This window comes from Acanthisitta chloris, unplaced genomic scaffold (assembly GCF_000695815.1).
Source record: "Acanthisitta chloris isolate BGI_N310 unplaced genomic scaffold, ASM69581v1 scaffold2190, whole genome shotgun sequence".
NCBI lineage: Eukaryota > Metazoa > Chordata > Aves > Passeriformes > Acanthisittidae > Acanthisitta > Acanthisitta chloris.
Genome location: NW_008649837.1, coordinates 213,820 through 239,640, shown reverse-complemented (window position 1 = coordinate 239,640; position 25,821 = coordinate 213,820). Strand labels below are relative to the sequence as shown.

Sequence of the window (25,821 nt, the reverse complement as noted above, 5' to 3'; positions counted from 1 at the left end):
TCAGGAAAAAGAGAGGGGAAAAAAAGATGTAACTAGTCAATTGTAATTCTAGGCCATGGCATGGTCCTGCTGCTGCCCTGGAGACAGCCAGCAGCCAGATTCTCATTGATTTCAGGGGGATTTTCAGGATTGTATGTTTGACAGTGTTTCTTTGCCTTTTTGGTTCCCATGGACTGCATCAGCACCCCTGCTTGGAATGTGCCCAAGGAAAAGCAGTGATGTGCTTGGCCTCGGGCATTGGGTGGCCTCCCTGGCAGAGCAGGCAGCAATGAACCCCCAGTTTGCTGCCAGCACTGCCGCAAGGCACCAGCAACCTTGGGCAACAGGCATTTGCCTGCTCTCAGTTGTAAAACCGTGGCATGGTGTGTTTTGTGGGTAGAGAGTGCCTGTAAGAAAGGTAGGCCATGCCATGCTTGCTGCACAACTGCGTCCAGTAGAGCTGTCTAAAATATTGGCCAAGGAGAGGTTGTTCTTCCAGTCCGTACTCCAGTCTGGATTTGATATCCCCGTGCACGGTGCTTGCCCACACTCAGAAAGAGATTGCCTGAGATCTGTGTTGGTCTCTTTTACCGTATGGTCTGAGAGCAGGATGATGTTCAAGTCTATAAATTATTTACTGCTGTTGTTTTTCTTACTCTTGCCTATTTATTAATTGCAACTGTGCATTCATAAATGCTGTATTTTCATAAGCAAAGCTTTCTTCAAGCAAAGACGAAAATGTTTCCTGTTGTTCTGTGTGACAACATGACATACTGAGAAATCACTTACCTTGAGATCCGTAAGTGATGTATAGCTACAATAACAGCTTTCTGATAAGACATGAAATCCTTCATTTCGGTAGATGACATGATTCTAGTGAGTGGCATCTAATTTGAAACGGGTTTATATCATCTATAATCTTTTGGAGGGCCAGGGAAAGCACAGCTATTTTATTATTTTATAGCCTGCAGTTATACAAGCAAGATATAAACCGCAAAGATTATTTTCTCTTTTGCTCATTGTAGAGTGAAAGGATAGTACCTATTTAGCTTTTGTCTCTGCCCCTTTAATTTTCTTATTCACTGCACACTTCTTTGAGAGTCGTTCTTTCCTTTTCTTTTCTTTTCTTTTTTACACCTACCTTTAAATATTTTATGGGCAGAGAGCTTATAATATGTATTGTCACGGCAGTTGTCTCTAGAGGTCAGCAATGAGTTTAATAATGAGATGCGAACCAGTGACTCTGTAAAACCCATTTCAGGTTATAAATGGCATGTTTTATTGAATCTAGTGTTAAAGGTTGTTAACGTATCAATTGGTGATGGTCAGGGTTAAACAAGCTTCAACACGAGCCCTCTTATGTTAGGAAACTGTCAGTAAGGTATTTTGCCACCTTCCTCTTCGCTGAAACCAGGTTTGTGCATCACATCCATTTTTCCAGGGGTGTTCTGCAGTTTAAACTCTCCAGGCCTGAGCTGAATCTTCTGTTAGTTTTGCACCAATATAATTTTAAGCACAACAGCATCACTCCAAAATTCAGCTTGCTGGTGTGAAGAGAATTTGGAGCGTGAGTTTTTAGCAGGAAGCTTTGAAATCAAGTAAAAAACCCAGTTGAAGCATCTTGTTACATCTTACCTCTTGCTTCATGGATGTACCAGATTACTGACTTAATGAACTTGGGGTAATTAAGTGTAACGAAGTGGATGGGTTTAGATGCAGTACATGCATTTGTCAGGTAACACTGATCTTTATGTTTTGACCATGGGCTGCAAAAAGAACTTCCCATGAATTTGGTCTAAAGTTGGCTTCTCTGATTCAGGCAGTTTGAAAAGTGAGAGGTTTTCAATGTTGTTAGAATTGCCTTTATTCAAAATATCTCCTCTTAGGGACATATAAATGCAGGTAGAAAGAGTAATAGATTCTCTGTCTACAAAAGGCCTGAATTTGTGTTGGGTTTTTCTCTTATAGTCTGCATATTCCTGAATTTACAATACTCACCTTTCTTTCCTCTATTTTCTCACTGCTCCATTGCTCTTCAGAGGTGTCAGTAACCTGCAATGGCCTTGTGGAGCAAGTTGCACCTTTTTTTCTTCTTTCCCCTTTTGCTTGCTGTGTGGACATGCTGCATCACATTCCCATGAATTTTAAGTCTCCTGCAGTGCCCAGTGTATTGTTGATGTCAGGATAAATATTAAACTCTAATACACAGTATAACAGAAGTTCCTTTTTTCTATACATTTGATGGAATAAGAGTGGTGGCAGACAATAGCTGGGCTATTAGAGTCCATTTAGGAAACTAATGACTCAAAGAGAACAGAACTGTTAAAACTGAAGCAAATTTATGCATCCTGGTGACTACATCTGCCTTGTGGCTTTGCCTTTTCCTTAGGGCACAGTGGGGAGTTGTGCAAGCAGCATAGGGAATGCATTGATCTGCAAGGCCAGGGAGCATTCTGGACTTTGAGTAAATCTTACAGAAACATTCACAGCAATATTTTATATTTTCTGAAGAATGCAGCAACTCTATCCCTGGAGGTTAAGTGACTCCACCAAAAGCAATGCAGATTTGGGTTTCTGTGCTGCTTTGAAAGCACATTTGATATAAGGGCATGGATGTTCTCTCCTGCTCAGCTGTTTTTGTTTCCCAAAGTTTGTCATAATAGTCTTTTATTTAAAAAAAATGGAATTGCCTCTGACATTTTCAGGCAATATCAGCTCTGCTGCACTAAAAAATGATTCAAAAGCAGAAAGAGCATACATTTTTTCATCTGTTCCTGTGAATTGGTAAGGAATTGCTGAGGAGAGAAAAGGCAGTGGTCCTGCTGCTGCTGGAAGGTTTGTGTAGTCAAATTCCAGCAACTAAGCAGAGCCCATGAAAGAAAATAACAAGTGGGTTTTTTGCAAGCTTAAATGTCTCCCACGTTGAATCTCAATGTGAGGTCACTTCTGAAGGCTTTTGAGAAGCTGTAACAGAATTTTTCTGAACACACCACAGTGGCCACACAGCTGGCTCTAACCTGTGGAAAAGCCACACACTCCAATCAGAGGGAGCTCAGCTGTTGTGGTGTTGCTATTCCTGACAGAACACTTAAAATTTTGTTGGAGTTATCAACAATTCAATGTGGGAGAAGCATCATTTAGTAGAGAAAGCTGAGGACACACCAAGTGTGCCAAGGTAGGATGCCATGAGATGTTCTAGCACAGAACACTACACACAGGGGCTGGTTTCCTTTGCAGCAAGACAGACATGAATGAAGAGATTGAAAGGAAGCCAAAACTGTTCCATGTTGTGATGGAAGCTTTATGAATGAAAGTATAATGTATTCTAAAACAAAAAGATGAGATGAGATACTAAACAGTTATAGGGAACTATTCTAGGAAGAAAGAGTCTCTTCCTCTTCAGGCCTGAAAGAATCAGCACCTTTTTTTTAATTACAAGCAAAGTTCATTTGTCAAACTCAACTCCTCTGAGTATGTTTGAAATGCTTGCTAGTTCTTAAATTACTTGAAAATTCCATCTTGGTTTTGGCAGTGGTTGAGCTCAAGCTAAAAGAGTTGGTAAAACAGAAACTAAGCATGCCATAAACTAATGAGGGCTGTAACTTTAGAGGTCCTCTGAAACTAGATACAGCAAATTAAAGATTTATATGAGTCCTATGGGCCCAATGATCTTGTTTTTTTAATCTTCCTGGTTATAAAATGCTCCTTTACCATTTTTTTTCTTAAAAGCCTATAATACAGTGCTATTTTGAATGTATCTAATTTCAACATGTTTAATATTAAATCATGTATCTTTTTAGCCGTTCATTAAAACCATAATTCTTGAGTTTTTATGACTATCCAACCTGCCTTACTCTCTTTCATTTTTGTTTTTAGATGCATCATCCTATTCAGATGAAACCTGCAGATAGTGAAAAGTCAAACGGTAGGTATTTAATTTATTTTTATCTAATTGTGACTCTCTGAACTAAAATAAGCACAACATAGAGTTTTTGCTTTACACCGTGTGTGGTGAAAATGATATGAGGTAGTTTCCCTATAACTGGCATGTTGGGGAAGGTGTTGACCTGATCTGAATTCCCTTTTATCTTCTGCTTAAAAGAAGGAAAGAAATGTTCTGAAAAAGGGTCTTCCTTGTATCTGCTGTATGTCATGACCCACCTCTCTGCATACATCTTTCCCTTGAGTTCTCCTAGCAGCAAAGTGTTGTGGGAGCATCTGATATTGACAAGATGGAGATGAAATTTTCATGGAGAAAATTAAAAAGAAAAGAAACAAAAAAGCATTCCTGTGTGAACACACCATGTAGGCAGATGATCTGCCTTAAACATTTGCCTAAACTACCTTTTTATAGAATGATGCTGTTCTGAATCTGAGCCAAATTTAGGTTTTAATCATATTCTTCCTTATGAATTGGGAAACCCACCTTGCAGCTCTCTGTATACTTATTCCTCTCAGCGATTGAAAAATAAATGCTATAAAGACAGTAATACCCATTTGGAACACGAGTGTACTGCCTAAGTGGATGTATATGACATGCAAAATATACAGCATGCTAAATCTATCAAACATGCCAGGTTTATATATTCAAGGAAATAAGATAATGGAGTGGTAGCACAACCTGGCTGTGTGTGATTCTTTAAAAATATATACATGTGTATATTTTGCCCCTTGATTTGTTCCTGTAATTTTCTAAAATATATGTTAAAGATATCATCTGCCTTCTTAGATTGCAAGAGCTTCATTTTCCCATAAGGCCCACATAATCAGAGCTGGTTCCTCCAACAGGCATCTTTGCACCTCATTAATTAGTAATCAGGGCAGAAGCCATGCACTCAGAGATCTGCATACCTGCAAATGTAAATTATGATTGGGCTCTAAATCTCTCCACGAGGCTTTTTTAAGGCTTCTTTTTTTGCTAATTGTAGTGCATCCCTTTTTCAGGCTTCTCCAAGGATTATGAAGTTTGGGAGGAAATTAAAGCTTCACATTATGCTAGGTTTCCCATTATGACAACTTTCCAAACAAAAGTAGCCATGAGCATGGGAAGTTTCAGCTGTCACCCATTTGTAAGGGAGGGGTGTTCTCTCTCTCAGATTAGAGTCATAGAGTCATTGAATATCTTGAACTGGAAAGGGCCCACGAGGATCACTGAAGTTCAACTCTTGGCCCTGCACAGGACAGTCCCAGAAATCACACCGTGTGCCTGAGAGTGTTGTCCAAATGCTTCTTGAACTCAGTCAGGCTTGGTGCCATGACCACTCCTCAGGGAGCCCTTTCCAGTGCCTGACCACCCTCTCTGAGTAATGAGTTGTAGCAGTGATTTCTTGCTGTCTTGTGACAGTTAAGTTTTAGCAGTGGTTTCTTGCTGTCTTTGAGTGCTCAGAGTAAAGGCCAAGACACCTGCATGGGCAGAAGGACTGAACTTTTCAGGTCCCACTGCAGTCAAGGAGAACTTTTCTGTTGGAATCCAAACTCCACTGCCTAGTATTTAGTGCTTGCAGTGGCCACAGTTATCCCTTGGGCACAGAAACACTGGCCTGAACCCTCTGAATAGCCTCTATGGGTTCTTCTTTCAAAGACAAATTTCACCTCAATTTCCTTGGTAAATTAGAAAAACAAGAGGCAATGGGCCAAAATTGACTCCTAGTGAGTTATTTGTTCATTGCCTGAAGTGTTTCTTTCTAAAGGAGATTGAACATATTGGCAAAACACTATGGGGAATTGTGCAAATTCTGTCTTGCTCTGCAAGTAGCACCCGCTTGGTAAGCAGGGTAGGTTGGATCCTGGCTGCTGCTGTTAGTCTGGGGTTATCTGCACGAAACTGCTGTCTGCACTGTGGGAATACTCACTTAGTTTCTGGCACCTATTCCCAGCATGAAAATCATGAGGGATTGTCTTTTTCTTTTTTTTTTTTTTTTTGGCTTTTTTTCCTTGCCTTTCTTTGTATTTTGGGGAAAACAAATTATCAGATCAGAGGTTCCAATTGTCAACTTAAACACCTTTTTACATTTAGACTCCTGGAGGGTGTAGGAACTTCTGATAGGCATGTTCTAGGGGTGGTGAACTATTTTTTTCTTTTTATTGACTGGGGAAACAGAAGGCAAACTAACACCACAATGATGGTAATAATGGTACAGCTCCTCAGAAAAATGAGGTGTAGGCGTGGGGTTCGTGAAGTAGGTAACAGTTTGCAATCATCTTGGAGAGCCAGAAAGAACAGCAGCACGGGGGATGTGGAGGTTTGTTGGCACGTGTTTCCCATATGCTTCAGACTATCCATCTGAGGAGGTATGTTATCCATGCCAACAGCAAATTGTAAACTGTACCTCTTCAACCAGATTGGTAAGTTCAAATGAGAAAAGAAAAAAGAGTTGCCAAGCCATCTTGGTTTTCATTATCTGTGGTGTTTGAGCTTTTAAGGAATACTTAAACCCCTTTGATTTCTGAGTCATGGGAGGATCCCAGTACATTTTATACATAAAATAGTGTTTCTCACTTTTCAGCAAGGTTAAAGAAATGCTCTTGGTCAAAATTTCAAGATAGCTTGTGGAAAGATATGTAGGAGAGGTTGAACACTCGCTACAGTTCTGCTGAGCTTGTAGATGTTTGTGAAGGATTGACAGATCTGAGCAAGTTCCACGGGGAAGAAGGAGAGGTCCACTCATTGAACTTGCAGAGGTTCTCAAAGAACAGAGCCCCAGCCTGGCCTTGAACACTTCTAGGGATGGGACATCCACAGCTTCTCTGGGCAACATGTCCCAGTGATTCCTTCCTTACAGTGTGTCTGAGCCATCTCTCTGCTTGTGCAGATTAAGGAAAGCTTCATTGCTTCCACCAAGCTTTTAGCAGCTAGAGCTGACGGGGCAAGACTTGCCTTTAGACCTAATTATTTTGTCTACCCAGGAGGATTCTGAAAAGCTGCTTAGAATTGAGAAATGTAACATCTCTGAAAGATTTTCAGATTATAAATTTTGTAGTGTGTCCTGGTCTGATCACCCATAGGTCTATTCTCACCACGTTTATGCCTAACCTATTGTCTTAACCTATCTACAAAGTTTCAGTTAAAGATTATCTGGGTTTGACTTTGAGATTCATCTCAGCTGTTCATTCACAGTATTTATCCGTTTAAGGACATTTTCCCTTTTTCAAACAAAGGAGATCCCTGCAGGCTAATGCCAAAAAACACATAAACCCTTGCTTGACTCTAAGGTGTCAATGGCCATTAACATGCTACGATTTAGCAAATACTTAAATGTGTCTTGGATCTGCATTTGAACACAGTCAATACTTTAAGGCACTTATCCTACAGAAAGTATTCTCTTAAATGGATCAAAGCATCACTGCTTCAGGGGAAATGGCAAAATTCTCTAGAAAAAAAAAAGGGGGGAGGATAACTGAGTAATCTTATAATTTATTTTTTATTTCTTTTATTAGTGAAAACTCGAAAAAATAATTTTGGAATTCTAAGTAGCACAACTTTGCCGATTTGGAGGGAGTAATTAAATGCCATATGTTAGCACTAACACATAGAAAAGTTGATAATTAATGCAGGCAGTTCCAGATCCAGGTGTGACTTTGACAGATTGTATGCAAGGGGGTTTCACAGGCTTACAAATAGAAATAAAAAGTCTGTTTTCTCCCTTCCCTTCTGGATGGGAAAAAAAGAAAAAAACACCCCACAAGAAACACCATTTATATATAATTAACTATTTATTGATTTGTTCAAAAGAGATGGCAAATTCTCTTCTCAAATTCTACAGGGAAAATGCATTCTTTATCTGAGTGGACTCAAAAGTGTATAATAAATTGTTATAATTCTGATTTTTCAGAATTTTGGAGTTTAGAAGAGAGAAAAGGAGAGTTTGTTGAATCTTCAGGAAGATTTTGCATGATTAATACAGGGTTTAGTTCTTTTGTAGCATTCAGAAAATAATCTCTACTCCTTTATTCTCCTGGATTAGCACAAGCAATCTAACACAGCCTGCAAGAAATGCTCATTACTGAAACAAATTGAGTAAAGCTAAAAAATCAGACCCTTCAGGATGTTATTCTGCACGTTGGATGTACTACTGTCAGAAGGCTTGGTTTGAGAAAATCTCCCCCCAGCAGAGACAGACTTCATCTCAGATAAACTTTGATGGCTAATGCAGTGCTCTGGGTTCAAACACGATGCCCAGGCACCCGTGCTAGTCTTGATGCAGTTACAAGAACAACTCATCTCATTTTAAAACAGATATCTGCACGTCGTCACACAGCGTTCTTAAATTTAGGCAAAAGATTCCCCCCCCAAATCCAGCAGGTTTAGCACTGGATGTGCCACTCTAACAGCCCTGGCAGCACCACTAACCTGCATCTGTAATATGTTTGGATGGATTAGAGGTGAACCCCTTAGTTACTTAGTCAAGATACCCTGCACTTTCACACCTTCCTTCGTACAACTAGAACTTCAGGCCTCGTTCAGTGTGACCTTCTGGCTGCTTCTGCTCCAACAATGAGGGATGCTCAGCCATCCCATCCTACTAACTGCTGACAGATATTTGTATCTACTTCAGGCCCAGAAAGTGGTGCAAAAGTCAGAAAGTACAACTAAGCCTGAGAGCGAGGTTCAGAAATAATGATGTCAAACACATGCCAAAAAAAAAGATTTTTATTTTTTTTCTGGATTTTGAATTATTGAAACCTACCCCAAGTGTGGGAGTTATCAAGCAGCAGTGAAATGCTTATGAGATACATGGGTACAGGTGCTGACCCTTGTGCACTGTTATCCTTCTCCTCTCCTTCTCCTTTGCCTGTTCTCACTGCTGAAAGCACTCACAGCTTCCAAGCTTTGTCCATTCCCTCCAAGCTCATTTATTCCTCCTGTCCATGCAGCTGGACCTCAGGACATCTAGGTTATTATGATGACCAAGATTTGGGATTTGGCTGGAAGGTAACAGCCCTGTCTGCTGTCAGTAGAGAGGGAGAGACTCCCATGGCACAAGCCATCCTGGCCTGCTGAGAGAGGCGAGGTCAGTCACTCTTTGGAGGGGCTGATGTCTTGGCATTGCCAACAGCCAACTGGTAACATTTCAGCTGAGACTAAAGCTGGGCACACGTAAAACTACACCTAAACCATAGGTGATGGAAGTTAGTCAAGGTGACTTTAGAGTGCTGCTCTTTCCCCAGTCAGCAGCAGGTAGCACCTGTCCTGATCTTGAGCCTTTGTTGGGTCACGTGTTTTTAACATTGGGCTCCTCATTTTACAGCCTACGGGAGCAACGCAACATGCACAGGAAAATCCACAGGTTTGGCAGATTCAAAGTGAAGTTTACTAACCTCTAAATATGTTTAACCCACACTTCTTGCAGTCTGTTGTCTATTTGATTCTGAAACTTTGCCTGTGTGGCAGGTAAGAATTCATTTTAGAAAGAAAGAAGTGGCTGACCCAAAATGCAGAAACAAATCCCGACAGCCAGTCTTAGCAAGGTGGAAAAACATTCCTCTCTCTCTGTGAGAATATATCGTTAAAAACTCTTTCAGCCTAATAATATCAGATGTTCTATCAGATGGAGTGAAAATGTGCCATTTTGATCTTGACAATTGTCACTTTAAATGTTTTTTATGCAGGGCCCCTAGCCAAAAAAAAAGAATAGCAATTTTCTTAAGCTTCAACACTGATCAGCACTGACTAATGGCACTGAATGCAGAGCACGTCATCATATCAATATGTTTTCTGTACTCTGAGCATTCTTTGTGAAATCTGCATTTTTAAGATGTACAGTACACAGGAGCTGGATGTTTAATTTACTATAAAATCACCCTCAAGCTGCAAACCTGCAAATCATGTTAGTTAAATGGCATATTTATAGGTTTACTAGCGAAACCAAAGGAGGCCGGTGGGGAGTTTGTCGCCTGCTACTCTTTGGAAAATTAAAACAAAGCCTTCTGTTTGCATCTCATTTCTTTTGAATCTCCATGTGAATCTCTTTGGTTTGAGTCTTTGTCCTGACACTGAAGCAGGACCCAAGGGAACTCCTTTGGGATGCTGTGGCAGGCATTTGTCCAACTTAGCCAACAGCTATTTTTAAAACAGGGTTGAAACCTAGTCACCCTTAGGGTAGACCTGCACACTGTATTTCAAGCCGAAAATCAACCCAAATTTAAGCTCTCTGATGCTAGCTGACACACAGGCAGAAATTAGGAGGTTCATAACACAGAGCAGGAGGCAATTCTTAGACCTGTGCTTGGGCACCAAGGTTTCCCCCAGCCCCACCTGAGTCTGTGGTATGGAGAAATCCAGATCCAGCAGCCCAGCTGGGTCCCTTGTCTCAAAACCATTCCAGCACCCTGGCCATAGTCTCTGTCTGGGACAAGCTGGCCAGGGAACTCCCTCAAACAGATTGCTCAAGGCGATACAGGAATTGTAAGCAGCCAAGCTACTAGGCAGCAGAAACGGCTGCCTAGAGTCCTCTTGTAGCTGTAAGCAAGGCAATTTGGTTTTCCCATCCTTAAAGTAATTATTAGCAGCACCAAGGTCAGTTATATATTATGAGCTGGATGTAAAGTTTCATAGTAAGACTTACATATGTATAAAACCAAAAATATCCCAACTTGCAGGTCTTATTTGCAATCACAGATATTCAGCTCCTGATCTGTGTAGAACTGGCTCATCCCAGGGCTCATCCCATGCATTCATCATCTTTAACCCTTTCTGGAGGGTTCACCTGCATGTGGAACCTCAATATAAAGTGTGAATGAAAATGTTCAGTCTCGAGGAATCTGTGCTGAGGAAAACATCTTCCCCTGGGTATTAAATTCACGCCAATTTTCTTGCAGCCTTGTAGAGTGAGAAGCTGGGATTGCAGGGGCTGGTCTCTGTTTTGGATTCTGACAAGTGCACAGTTTTGGTGCTTGCTTGTATAAAAGCTACAAATACTTTTTAAAGTCAGCAATTTAAGGAGAAAATTACTTCAAACACTTTTCATGATCAATAAACATGAACCTCTTCTTGTTATTCTTGAAATTATTAAATGCACTGGAAGTGTTGAAGCATAACACAAATAAAATCCTAGAAAAATGGACGCAGTTCCTTCTTCCTCAGCTGCAATTTATTCCATTTGACAAACTCATACTAATACAGGAGACAGAGTTGGAGAGCAAGGGAGGATTCATATTTTTTTTTGTAAGCCCAGAAATGAAAATACTTCATTACAAAAATAATTTGCACAATAATAGAAATAAGTAAGTGCAGTGCAGACTCTCTGGAGTAAAGCTTTCCTTCTCCCTTTGCTTCCCCACAAACCCTGACAGTCTGCTCATTAACAGGGAATTGGATTTACATGCCATTTCCAGAGAAGAAGAAAGCACTGGTGTATGTACTGTATAATAAGCACTTAGATTTTTGGTTTAGGGTAGCTGGGCGGGTGTGTTAACATTTTAAAGTCTTTCCAGAGTGAATTAAGTTTTGATGACCTCTTTCATTTTTGACAAGATTCCCCAGCTTTAGACCTGTAAATTTGAGTTTGATGAAAAGGACTGTGTGTGTCCTGCTGTAGTAGTCCAGGTAGTGCTGGTTTTGGTGACAGTGCAGGCAGGAAATATTCTACCCAATAATTCAGGAAAAGCATCTTTTTCTTGGGATTTATTTTTTTTTTGTTTGTTTTTTTTTTTTTTGCAAACTCAGCATCATTACAAATCAAAGGATGTTCAGGTGATGTCCTGGAATATGCCTTGTATTTTACTAAAAAAAAAACCCACAAAAAAAAAAAAAAAAAAAAACCTAGACAAAAAATTTCATGCATTCTTTTTCCAGAGCAGTCATTGCACATCTGCCTTTCCCGGGCTGTGCATTAAGTTGGCTGAAATTGAAAGCTCAGATAGGAGCTGCTTTCTCAAAATATTTCTCTGGAGTATTTTTCATTAGCTTGTATCATTACATGCACAATCCCTTCTTCACCCTCACGCCATCATGATTTCTTTCACACGTGAGGGGGGTGAGGGAATTTATCTGAATTAGAATCTATGCAAAGATATCTTTAAAAGTGTCTCTAACTGAGGGTGCTTTTCTCTTAGAAGCCGTGATGGGGAGGCGTACGCAGAGTGACTAAGGCAGCCAATTAATATGTTATATAAACAGCAAGCACCACTAGAGAAAGGAGAGAGAGAAAGAAAAACAAGAGATTTAGGGTGGGGGAGGAAGGGGGGAAGGGAGGTTGTAAGTATAAAGTGTTTGCCTTAGGACTTGTCTTCAGTTACAGAGCCAGACTCACATGACTGGAGCTTGGTTTGATGTGGTAATGAAGCATTGATCACAGGAAAAAGATGAAATGGCCTTTGCTCATTCATTATTTTTATCTTCTAGCTGTGGAAGACAGAAAATTGTTCATAGGAATGGTTTCGAAGAAGTGTAATGAGAATGATATCAGGGTGATGTTTTCTCCGTTCGGCCAGATAGAAGAATGCCGAATCCTTCGGGGACCGGATGGACTGAGCAGAGGTGAGTGTGCAGTCTGGAAAGTCTCTTTCCTTAAGTGCTAATTGGGAACTATATGTCACAGCCAAGGTAGGCAGAGCCGCTGTCTGCAGCGAGAGGTTATGCTGTAATACGTCCCATGTGAAGGAGGTATCCACATGAACTTTGCACAGTGACTGAAATTATCACCTTTTATTTCCAGTGTCAGAAAGGTCTCGGTGCCAACATATTAACTTGTGTTATCACCCTGTTTGTCAGCTGGAAAGGTTCCTTTGCACCCTGAGAAAACACCCTCAGTTTTCTGCTCTCACAAAATCAAAGTTGCTTCCCTGACCCCATTTCTTCTTTGTAACACAAGGCTAAAAAAAAACCCAAAAAAAAGGACAGGACTGTAAATGACTGTTTGAAGGCATACAGGGTCATGGGAAATGGCCCACGTTGGAGCACTATCTATCTCCTCCATTCCTGTGTTTTCTGTAACTATATGCAAAACATAGGTCTGCTGTAACTGAGAAACAAAGAGATTAGCTTGAACCTGAGAGATTTGTCTGGACAAAAGTTTGTAAAAGGAGCTTTTAAATCTTGTGCCTCTACCGCAACCCAAAAACCAGGGCAGAGGAGTTAAACAGCACCATCAAGGGTGGTCAAGTGGCCAACCTGAACTTCAGAAATGAAATGCAGCACAGACTTCAATAGCCAGTGATCCCTTTTGAGTACAAAAGTGCCTTTTGGGGAAAGGCCCTCTGAAAACATATTGGATAGAAAGATAAATGTATATTGATGACCCAGGCTGCATATTGACTCCATGGTATATGGAACTGAATTCATTCTCATAGTATGAACCTTGTCAAAATGTCAGTGCCAGCTGGTGCTGAGTGGAAAATAAAATAGGGATAGTGCTGTCTGTCAGTGCAGAAGGATGCTGTGGTACCTGCCACAGCCATTTAACAGTGTGGGGAATAAAGTCATTTTAAGTGTTGAGCTATGAAAAACATTACTTCTACAGAAAAATCCAGATACATAGAAAGCACAGTTTATGCATTTTATTACATTTTCAAAAGGCACATAGAAAAAGTAATAGTACCTATTTTGCATATAGATATGGGTATAGATTTAGACTTTTTTCTTCACTTTTGGATCTACTGGTTTCTGGTAGGGTATAGAATCCACAGTATTTGGTGCAATGGTTTGTGTATGGGGATTTTTGGTTTGTGGGCAGTCCAGTTTCTATAAAATGCCAAAATATTTCAGCAAGGGAAGTTCCTGTATTTCATGGCACTGCTTGAAAGCACTTACTGTACTACTGTTGAAAAATAAGGACTTGTTGAAAAGGCACTCTATAAATAAGGCCCCCAAGAAAATTATGCACTTACATTTATGCTTTGGGATACCCAAACTTTTGGGGCTGGGTGGCAGCAGTCCCTTCAGGCAAGGAGAGCCTCAGGATCATGGCTTTTGCCTTGGGGAAGGTTAAGGGAAAGGTCTGAGGTTGGTTTCTGCAGATCAGTAAGGAATGTTAACTGATGGAGTCAAGTGCTGCCATTGTCTTTCTAGACCCAGCATTGAGGCAAAATAAAGTGTTTCTGATTTTCACTGATTTCATTGTGTAAGTAGCACGGGGAAGGGGTGATGGAAGACACATGTGGGAAAGGAGCTAATTAACTGCTGAAACAACAAGATCTGCACATCTGATGTTTTGAGCCCCCAAAAAGATTTAATTGACTTGTCAGCATCACCCAATAAAGAAATGGATCTTTCCTGGGATCCATAAAAATCCCACTGCATTCTTGCTTTTATTCAACAGACAGTGGGTATGGTAGGAGCATAGAAAAGCTAATTAAGAAATCCAGCAGGGTAAGTGAGGCTGGTGGGGTAGTTTTGTTCTGCCATGAATAACAATCTCACGACAATCAGGAGCTGAGATTCCCAAGTCACGTCACCAACATACCAGGCAGAGCAGTGTCGTCTGCTGGCCAGCACAGCTGTAGAGTTAATGTGCTGCTCTCTCCTGCTGGAGACTGAAGATCTCAGCCCAGGTAGGTCACACACCAGTAATCAAAGCTGAGCTGTATCCTCCCTGCCACTCGGGTTCATTTTGGTCACAATCACGACTGATGCTCTATCATGCCCTCATGCATCATGCCTTGTTAAACTCGAATTGCTTTCTACACACCCATGTTCACACTTGAAAATGAGTTCAGCTGCACCAACCAGGTTTTCAGGCAGATTTTCATCAGCTTCACAAAACCACCACTCCATGAGAGACGGCAAAATGTTGAGAAAATGGTTGGTATTACAGTTGAAATGAAAAGTGTTGAGGGAGATTTGCAGTGGAGGGAGCTTGGCTGAAAAAAGAACAGGGTGAAAAATTGCTTCACTAAAGCAAGAGGGAAAACTTACACAGTTAAATCTTTGTAAAGAGTTCCAATCCTTAATGAGTTTTAATTCATGTTACCATTTCCAAGATGTTAATTCCCTTTGCCACAAACAGTATTTGTTTTCCCAGCACCCATCCGGATGTGCTTCCTTCTAGACACAGAGGGGTGAATGAAAAATAGTCACTGTCTTAGGAAAACACTGTTCTTGCCATGCCAGAGCCGTCAGGGATTCACTGAGCTCAGAGCAGTGAGATGGAATTGTGGTCCAATAAACTCCATTTGGCATCTCTTTTCAGTTGCATAACAAGTGCACATCATGGTATCTCAGATGAAAAGAGCTTAAAAGTATCTTCATTGGTATTTCTGTCAGCTTTCAAGCTTTGTTAAAGGGTTCAGACAAGTGATCTTATTACCAGCTGATAGTTGCAAGGAATAGCTCCAGGTTGCACTGCTCAGTAGAACAGTTTTGGTTTAGGCTGGGTTTGTTGGGGTTTTTTTGCTTAGTAAAGACCAAAAAGGTTTCAGTTGACTTTTAGGCCGCGTCTACACTACAACAGCAACCTTACTGCTGGTATGGTGACAGTCTGCTGACAACTCATAGGAGAGATGTAGGGTTGTATGTATCACATGGCTCCAGTAGCAAGGAGAAATCCCATCCTGTGGTATCAAGGGAAAATGTAACACTTTGTGATGAGTGTGATATAAGTGCTAAGATAAAGGGAGAGAGGGAGAGAGATGGAACTAGTTGTTTCTATTGTAGTTTCTAGCCAAGAGTTGACAGAACTTTAATAAAGTCACACCCATTGCTGTCACTACTGATAATGGACCATCAGCATTTCCACTCCAAATTCCTATTGTCAGTTGTGTGAAACATAAAATGAGACTAAAATAATGATACAGAGCTCCAGTGGTGGAGCATTGTATTTTAAAGAAACTGATTTTTTTTTTTCCTTGAGTCATCTTTTTATTCACTGTTATTCACTCCTACATCTAAGGAAAAAATAATCATTGTTTGTACCTCTAACTTGTTATACTCAGCTACAAGAATAGGCAGCAAGCAGAAGGCTCTGGGACAGTGCCTGTGAAATTAGTTGGCTGGCAGAGAGTAATTCCTAGCTGTGAAAGGTATTAAAAAATAAAAATAGCCTGTTGGCTGTAAAGATAAAGAAACTAGGGACCCAACAGCCATGGATGCTGGCCCTTGCTTTAGCAGGGTTTGTGGGACTATCTAAAGGAACTTGCCACTGCCTCTCCAGTATTCATTATTCAAAGAGAAGGATTCAGCCTGCAGGGTTGTTTAATCCAGCACTTTTTCTGAAGAGCTAAGTATGCTTTACAAAAATTCATGATTGTGATATCATGTGCTAAGCTTCATTATCATGAAAAAGCAGAAGTGAACTGCTTCAGATGATTAAGATTTTAAATCACTTATTGTAAGTGGCTTAAGGAAACTTTCAGACCTCCTGACTCCCAGCACTGTGTAATGTCTACATGACCACAGATGCCAACACAGACAGCCATGCAAGGATAGCCAGAAATACCCAAGTTTGATTTGTAGCTGTGCCACTGATGTGCTGTATTGACCATAGGTGAGTTGGTCTCTCATCATCTCTGTTATCCTGTTCCTTAAAATAAGGGTAGCAATGCCTTTGTAAAATGCTTTTTTTAGATTAGTGGATCAATATCTCTGTATCACTCTAGGAATTATTACCATCCATAATGATGATAAAAAAAATCCTCTTATCCTTATCACAGGAGCACCACACAGCAAATTATTCTGCTGTATTGCTAAGTGCAGATTTATATATCAGATACCAGAAAGAAGTCAACTGGGTTAATAGCATGCACTGAAAAAACCTGCTAATAACATGTGCAGATAGTTGGATATACCATGAAAATAGTGAGAAAGCTCAGAATGCATTTTTCTACAGCTCCTAGGCTCCTAATTGTATGATTTTTTAACAAAACATCACCAGGCACATGGGACAAGTGAACATTTCTGCAGACATTGATTGCAAGCATTGTTTTCTTCATTCTTTCTTTGCCTTAAGAGCAGGTTAGAAATGGAATAGAGAGTTGTACCATGGTCAGGCAATTTAATTTCATGAAAATCCATTCACAAGTTTCAGATTCAAGGGTTTCCTTGATGAATTAGTAAAAGAAAATTAGTATTTGCATCACAATTAAGTGCAGTGAAGGGTAGGTGAGGAGATTTTAAGCTGGGTTTTTTTTTCTCATGGATATTTACTGCTCCTTTCTAAGCTAAAGTAACATGAAGTGCCAGCCATGGGAACAGCCTGGATCAGGGGTCATCCTCTGAATTGTGTTTCAGTAAGTGGTAGGAAACAAGGACAGCAGAAGTGCTGTATTTTTAATGGCTCTTCAGAAGCACCTCCGTGTCTTATTGCTTTTGCTATAATGTGGTAACATTTTCATTTTTTCCAATTATTATGGCACATTTAATTTTGTTTTCCCTTGCTGAAACTCTTTTGCAGCTGGGAAGGAAGAAACACATCCAAGTGACCAATGTCTTTGCTGGCCTTTGGCCAGTAACTGCATCTCAGATTTCCATTACTGTAGCTTTGAAGCAATCTCTCCCCAGAGGGAAGTCTGAAATGAAATAATTTGCACGAGTTTTTATTCCAACAAGAGGGTCATTGAAGCACTGTTAGAGAATGTGGTCTTTGGTACCCGTTTGATTCTGGGTTTGTGTAAATTCCACTTACTGAAGCCTGTACTTTGCAGAGTGGGTAATTGAATGTCCAATTAGAAATGCTTCAAGGGAACCATGAACTTCTGGAAATTTAAAATCTAGGACCTGTCATCTAGTCAATAGTCAAGTCAGTAAAACCGAAGAGCTGAGGCATAGCTACAGGATATGCCTCTTGTTACCTTTATGTGTCTGATATGCATAAAGTGAAGAGCTTCACTGTGACTTTTGAAAGATTATTTACTTTGGACTGAATTGTTGCACTTCATCTCAGACCTGTCGTCATGTGTCTTAAGCAATATCTAATGACCAAATGTCATTGGAATAAACAATTTGGTGTCTTAATTTGTAGACAAAATGTAACCCCAGGACAGATTTCTCTGTGATTGCATTAGAAGGCTGTTTCCCAGGGTGTTCCTTCCTTCAGACTGGGCTGTTATTAGCACAGTGTAGAAAAGGGAAAGCCTACTTTGCAGTCTCAGCTAGAGATATTTTAACCCAACTAGAGCTTATTTTTATCACTCTTCCGCTTCCATAGCTGTTTGTTCAAGCCTTATCTTTTCTTTAAACAGAGGCTTTCATCTCAGAAGATCCCAAATACACCTTGCAGGGGTATTTGGCAGCTTTTCACTATTGTTTCTTCACAGAAATTGAAGAAAAACTTTGTTTACAGTCAACTGAAAAGCTGTGGTGCAACAGCACCAGCTGCAGAGCCACCATATGCAGCACTGCAATTGCTTGGGTGGTTTTGAAAACCTCTTGAGTGTCTTGCTGTGTCACAGGGATCACTGTGTGTATAGATATATATTTTTTTCTTCTTTTTTCAATTGATTATATCTGCCATTCTTTCATTTCCAGAAGTGTAAAACCATGTTTGTAAACTTCCAAACAATGTCTACAGGTTTTGCATCTCCCTTTGGCCTCACTGGGGGCTTTAAAACCTCTGGTAGACCACAGTAGTTTTATGATGGAAGTTTTTTGTGCAGGTATGAAATCAGACTCCTTGCCCAAGACTTCCATACTTAAAAATGTTTTGCTTCACTTGTAGCTCACAAGCATTGATGTTGTGTTAGGCTGTGCAAGAACTGCTGACTGAATGTTTCACAACGGTCTAGGAAAGACTGAGATGAGAAGAATCATGTGAAGCAGGAGCTGAAGTGGGGCAGAGCTGAGCATTTTTAAATATTTCAAATATTTAATCACTCAAGCAGCAAGCCCTAGGTTTGGGATGGCACAGATCAAGGAGGAGGTTTATCAAATTTCACAGCTTTTTCAAAATTCTCTTTCAGTCTGTGGTGGGAGAGGGGTAAGGAGCAGCCCTGTTGAGTTTAGATGTTCTCTTAGCCGAGATGGCAGATGTGATAATGTGCTCCGAAATATCTCCTGTGACAGGGCTGGGTGCCTGCCTGCGATTCTGCCTGCAGGAGGAAATTACTTCCAGCAGCCTTTTCCCAGTCAATCATTTGTCTGGTGTAGGGTGAGGAGGCAGCCTTGGAGAAACAGCTAAAACTCTTAGACCTCCCTTCTCCCTTCCCTTAATGTTTCTGGCAGCGATCCCTGACACTTTGAAACGAGAGCTGATAAATAAGTGCAAGGTGACTTGCAGGTTGGCTGTATTTACACAAGAATATTTTTTCTGGTGTGGCTAGGTAGCTGGTGGTACAAAATGAAGTAATTTCAAGGCATTAGATATAGAAATATTCCCCCCTCCACATTTTCTCTCCCAGAGAGCTCCACAGCTTCAGTAAGAAGGGAATAATTGAAGTATTGGGACTCAGTGTGCTAGAACAGAAATAGTTTGCTTGTAGCTATTGGTCCAGAAGACCTTGGCCTGTGGCATGCCAATCAATGCCATGTTTCATAGGATGAGGTGAGAGGCCATGGAAATCTTTCTTGTTTCCTTGCACCATGAGGCATGAAATCTGATTAGTCTTGTCCTCCTATAATTGTGATTTACAGTCCTAAAGCTGGCAATGTGTTCCCAAAAGACCACCTGTATCCATGCAATGCAGTGAGTGAGAGCATGCTGGAAAGGGTTTTCCCAGCCCTTCGGAAACATAAAGCAATGAAATCTAGTGTCCTTGGACATCAACTTCTGGTTAAATTCTAGGTGCCCAACTGAACTATCCTTCTCGAGCACATATGTACCCCATGGAGGAAAATCAAGGTCCTGCCATTGACCATGGCAGATAATACAAGTATCACAGAGGAACAACTTTTCTGAACACCTAATTTACAAACGCAATTTAAGTGATTAAGTTAAGTACACCAAATCCTATGATATGAGCTTTGTCCCCTCCGGTGTGGCAGTCTGGTTGTGAAGGAAGGGACTCCACAGTTCACACATAATAAAATATGTAGGATCCCATATTTCATGCATAATAAAATACATGTGCACACATAATAAATATACAGATTTTTATGTGTGAATGTCCAGCATTGATAGCTGGAAAATAACCCTTGAATATGGATACATGTAGCAACATTTGAAAGGTGGTTAAATTAGCTAGCGTTTAATTGGGACTCTTGATGGTAACCACTGAAGGTCTGGGTTTTAAAAAATTTAGAAATAACATTGTCTACTGATTTTTTTGCCATGGTTATTGAGGCAAATTGGGTATTTACTGTGCAAATGGCCACTGTCCATCAGTGGGAAATGGCCTGCCGACTGGAGATAACAAGGGGACCTAACCTTGTAGCCTCTGGCTGGCAAACCCTAATTAAAATGCAGCCCCATCCTCTCTGTGGAATGCTGTTTCCAAATGCTCATATTCAAGCAGCATAACCTCATTCATCAGGCATTCCCCTTGCCCAGAGAACAAATTTCTTTCAAATTGGTACAGAGATCTGCTACGGAGGTCTTTTTGCTCCATGACAAAGGCAATGGGACCCACACAAATGGTTTTGGGCTGAGGAGAGAGGTGGAAAACTTGCAGTGGTGTTGGGTGCTGCAAGTCCCCAACAGCTGAGCTCTGTGGTTTAAAAGAAAAAAAAGACTGAGGGAAGGAAGGGAGAGTCTGCTTTATCTTGAGAGGAATGCAGCGTTATTTCTCTGCTGATTCACATTTCTTTTGAGACTTGCTAATTGCAACATCTCTCAGTAAGTTACTTACAGCAGAACTGCTGGGGAGAAATTGTGATAAATGCATAAACTGTGTCTTATTGATTTTTGTTGACATTTTACATGCTTCTTATGCATTCAAAACCTCCATTCAGTAATTGTCACTATGGTACACACTCCTGGATAATGAGAGCCAAAGAAGTGAATGAAGCAGTTTCTTGACCATTATCAACAATATTATTCAAGGCTCTGTATGGGGTTCCTTGCCTGCCCTCTAGTATATCTCTATTTGTGCTCATCCCCATGGAATTTTCAGGATGAGAAATGGAAACCCTTGGTGTTATTTCCTCTGGTAATGGTAATAACAGAAATCGTATTAAAAGAGATTACTTTGATGGTAAATTTGGGCCTCTTTAATTGTAGTGCACAGCAGCAATATGGAATCTAGCAGAGGTACTGTGGTTTATTTACCCTTCTACTGCACATTTTGTCTAAGATTGCTGTACAGAAAGCTGGTTCGTTACATCATTTTCTTTGACACAAATTTGTTGCTGAACAAGAATAGTACAGTGACATGTAGTGTGGCTAAACAGTAGTAAAACATAATCAACTGCTATGTTACCTAAGAAATACATGGAGTCAAACACTGCCATGAAGTTTGGGTAAAAGAATTCTGACTTCTGATTTTATGATGCTTACCTGTCACCCAGAGGTACATAAGCCAGTTTAGGTTCTTTTGAATCAAGGGCATTTAGATTAAAGACTTTAAAAAATACTGCATGATGCAAAAATGCATTGACTTTATTTTCATGATTAGATGTAGTGCTTTTGGGTAATGATCAGGCATTGCTTTCTCTTACTGTTGTTTGATTAAAATGTGAATGCAGTCTTGACTTGATAATCTTACCAGGTACACACGGAGCTAAAAAGAAAAGGTGTTTTATGCCTCAAATTGATTTGCATAAACCAAACAATCTGTTGCTTGTTGGATTGCAAAATGGTTTATTTTGCCCATTGGCCACAGGGGCAACAATATTGTATTTTTGATGCCAGAATGTAGCTTTCATGCATTAGCTCTAAAATGACAATATGCTTTAGCCTCTCAGTGCTTAGATCTGCTTCATTTGGAAATCTTTTAAGTAGTAATAATAATAATGTTTTGAGGAAATTGAGTGGAACACTAAATTATTCTCTGAAACCTAAGTTCAAACTGTGCAAGGCTAAGGGAGCTGAAAATCAATGCACTTTTAAAGTCATTAGAGATCACAAGTGAAATAAGTCTGTGTTGCTTTAGCTAAGCTTTTAGTGTGCCATGGTATTATTACAAAATCAGCCTGAATCTGCATTAATTTCACAGTCTTTTTCTTTAAGATGCCCAAGGGTGCATGAAGAATAAAATGTAAATCTCAGGAGGCAATGTTTTTATTAGCTGAAAGGTCAGTGAGTCATGCACTAAAAAAAGTTGAACTGCACCATGGCCAGTGTAGGTATGGCTGACAGTAGTAAAAGGGTGGAAAAATAGCCCAGGCATTAGCCTACTGGCTTTTCATTATGATTTAAAAAGCTGAGGAGGAGAAAAAAAGTGATTTTTCAGTTTTTCATGCACATAGCTTCATAATTGTTCATGTTGGCAGGAGCTTTAATAGATCAAAGAATTATACTTGTACCTAGGACTTGGAGAAACAAAAATCATCAAGATTTTTATTTTTAAGACATTATTTTCTTAAATGTTGAGTTTCCACCTACATTTACCAAATTTTGTCTTGAGTCTTTTCACACATAGTCACAGGCTACACAGTGGAGTTTTTCTCATCCTTATTTGTATGATCATTCTTGGTGCATCACGGTAATTGTGTGATGTTCTGGACCTCTTTATTAAATTCCTAGCTCAGATGTCAGTGATGCCAGTCATTTCTTCACTCTCCACAGTTTACCTGTACAAAAGCAAGAGCAAGCAGTTAATGCATGGTCTAAATAGACTTAACTATGCAATCCAAAGGCTACATAAAAGCCTTATTTATTTCAAACCCTGTGGCTGAAAAAACAAAACCAGAAACAAAACAAATAAATAAACCAAAACAAAAACCAAATTCAAGAAAAAGCCTTCTCCTCACCCATCCACACCTAATTTTTTTTCTTTCATCTACGGTCAGATTAGCAAGTCAGCACTGTCGATAAATAAACTAGAGAAGTTGTTTATTTTTATGTACTACTGAGAACAGTGTCGTCTTGTGGCCGTTCTCGTAGACTGTGTTGGTTTAACAAGCGTCCAACCCTTTTGTCTTGTTGTTTTTTGTCTTTCCTGCTCCCTGTCCCCTTGTTCCCACAGGCTGTGCGTTTGTCACATTTTCTACAAGGGCAATGGCACAGAATGCAATCAAAGCCATGCACCAGTCTCAGACCATGGAGGTACAGTACTGTATCATTTGCCCTTTCTTTGTTTTCTTTGTGCAAATGATTGCGAATGGTAAAGCCATGCTCTCCTGGATCAGATCAGACACATGACAATCACAGATTTAAATTTTTTACCAGCTCGCTCTACCTGTCTTTGTGAAGCTTCATTTTGCTTAAGCACCTGAAAGCACACAATGAGGTTGCTGTGTGGTATCCAAACACAGCTCTCAGATCCTTTTTCCAGTGGCATCAGCAGAAAATAAAAAGGCTGTGAAAACCGCTCCTCAGTCGTACTCAGAGCATATCTGATGAGTAAATTACCTCTATTTTTAAAGCACATACCCCCCGAAGAAAAATCTTAGCTTTTTTTAAACAGATTTCTAAGTGTTGTGGTTAGCAGTGCTCTGAGAAAAAGCTCAAGAGATTTAACCTGGCCACGCTGAGTTACTAGTGCATGTGTTTTTCTGCAAATAGAATCTCTTTTTAAGTTAATATAATTTTGCCTTCTTCATGTAGCCAATAAAAATGCTAATGATGACAGAGCATATCAAAGTGTGGCATTTCCTGCAGAGCACCATCGAGGCTGGCCCCTCACAAGCAACACTCTTTATTCCCTTCCAAACTGCCTCAATGGGCTCGTATTTTATCATGATGAGCAACTCAAAACTTTAAACTTTTTCACTTAATGTGACTATAGCTGCAGGCTAACAATCTGGTCATTGGAGTGGTTATCAAATGCCACGGCTTGTCTGGCAATCTCAAAACTTTTTTCAGTCTGTGATTTTTGTCATGGTCTTTCAGAATTTTGCACAAAAATCCGCACAAGTATGAAATCTTTACTTACTCTGGATCTTCTAGCTTATCATTGGAGAGTGCATGTTATACTGTATTATGTATATTGTATCTTCGTGTAGTGATGATTTTTCTCAGAGGTGGCATTGATGTTATGTGCTTTTTTTTTTTTTTTTTTTATTTCTTTTTCCACCAGGACCTTTCAATTTTATTTTTTTTCTCTCAGTGATTTTCCTTTGCAATGCTCTAGTCTCCCAAAGCATGCTGGGTGCTAAACAATCATTATTGCGTCATGTCGTTGAGCTGCTTTGTGTAACAAGCCAAGGGGGGAGACCAAGGGTGGGAGGGTGGACACAGGAGAAGGAGGAAAAGCTAAAAATCCAGCCAGTGCATGAAAATGTCACTAACTGTTTCCTGTATAGTACAAGTAATGATATTGGCATTGCAAAGCTATTGTCTTTCCAAACATCACATTTGAATTTGGTTGAGCTTTTTTTATAATCAATGTGTTTTCTTTTCAGTGCAATGCATTTTTAGACCCTGGGTATACAGTTTTAGATGAGAATCTGCCAATGAGATGAGAATAATTGAAATTATCTTTACTAGAAAGCTCCTGTTATGCAGTCTATGCAGTCTGACAGTATATTGTGAAAAAAACTGCCACTTTGAGTCGCTGAAATAATACGTGTAGTAATTTCTCTGCCATGCACTGCTCCTTTAATTCAGATCTATATGTTTTGCTGGGTTTGATTCCAAGTAAAAAGGAAATGTTTACTGGTAATACTGTGTTTTGCCTATATTTTCCATGTGTTTTAATGCATTTTTCTGTCTAGTAAAATGAATTGTACACAGGTCTACTTGAGAAGACAGTAAAATAAAAGACATAACACCTCCCAGACAAACTCCCCCATTCCTCTGTTGTATGCAGTACTTCAAAAGAGGCTGCATTTTGATGGGATATTCCTAGTGACGTTAGTTCTGTAGAAGAGTTAATCAAAATACATCTCAACACCTTTAGGGACGTCATCAATGAGATCCCCAAATTGGCAAGGCAATTCCAAATATTTTGCACTTTGAACATCTGGGTCTTTGTGTCAGTTGAGCTTAGGCTGAGAGTGCCTGCTTGGAAAGAAGCTGTACACCCTCCCACTCTGTGGGGGAGGAGCTCAGCGGAGTCTGTACCTACTGCCCTGACAACACACAGAAAAATATGAATGCAGCACCAGCTGTTGGGAAGAAAATGGCATTAAATGGCAAGGAGATACCAAGACACTGAATGAGGAAGGGAGATGCACCTTGTGTGTGTGCTTGGAGCTTCCTCTCAAGACAGAAAATGAAAGTGCATAAAACAGAAATCACCCTTTATGCAAAAAAAAAAATTTACTCACTTTTGCCAATACTCATCTAGTAAAAAGTTCACTTGGGTTGACGAGTGTTAAATGTCAACTCTCATCCTGAAACAGTCGTCCTTGGACACTTTTGTTTCATGTTCTTTCGCAAACAAAAATATGTAGTATGCAATTGCATTTCAACCCAATTACTACAGATATTTTTTTTCTGATTTCATTATTTTCAGTTCCTTAGCATGCATCATTGGCCAAGATGAATTTTCAAAGTGGGCTAAGAAAGAACAAAGGGGATGTTAAGTCCAGATGAACAGGTCTCATAGAATAATGCATTCTCTTGCTGCTCTTTTCACCTGACTTACTGGCCTGGTTAAATCAACAGATTTTAAAAATATAATTGCTGCTCTAGAGTGTTTGCTCTTCTCTCTCATTTCTATGGAGGTTTCTTTTTGTTTGTTCAAGGCATTCAAATGCAGCATCAGTAGAAGACACTAATTTGTTATCATGGAGTAAATCTGATACAAGAGTAACAACCCTTTTCTCATATAGAGCCACTTGCTAGATATAATTTCTGTCTTCAGAATGTTTGCTTTCTTGAAAATGATGAAGTGATGAAATATAGAGCAGACAGTGAAAAAATGAATTATAGATTCATAAATTGCAGAGATATTGTTTTTATACAATTTACTGACATTTAAGCATCCATA

General features: G+C 39.9%; 1 protein-coding gene across 1 annotated transcript in view; it reads left to right on the top strand.

Annotated features, from left to right (window-relative positions):
- Positions 1–3,855: 3,855 nt before the first annotated feature.
- Positions 3,856–25,821, top strand: part of CELF2 (CUGBP, Elav-like family member 2) — a gene marked incomplete at its 5' end in the record, with an annotated part of 69,155 nt that continues 47,189 nt past the window's right edge. The window contains 3 exons of the mRNA XM_009073943.1: positions 3,856–3,904; positions 12,323–12,457; positions 22,912–22,991. Of these exons, the coding sequence (XP_009072191.1) occupies positions 3,856–3,904; positions 12,323–12,457; positions 22,912–22,991 (264 nt within the window). The remainder of the gene's footprint in view (positions 3,905–12,322; positions 12,458–22,911; positions 22,992–25,821) is intronic.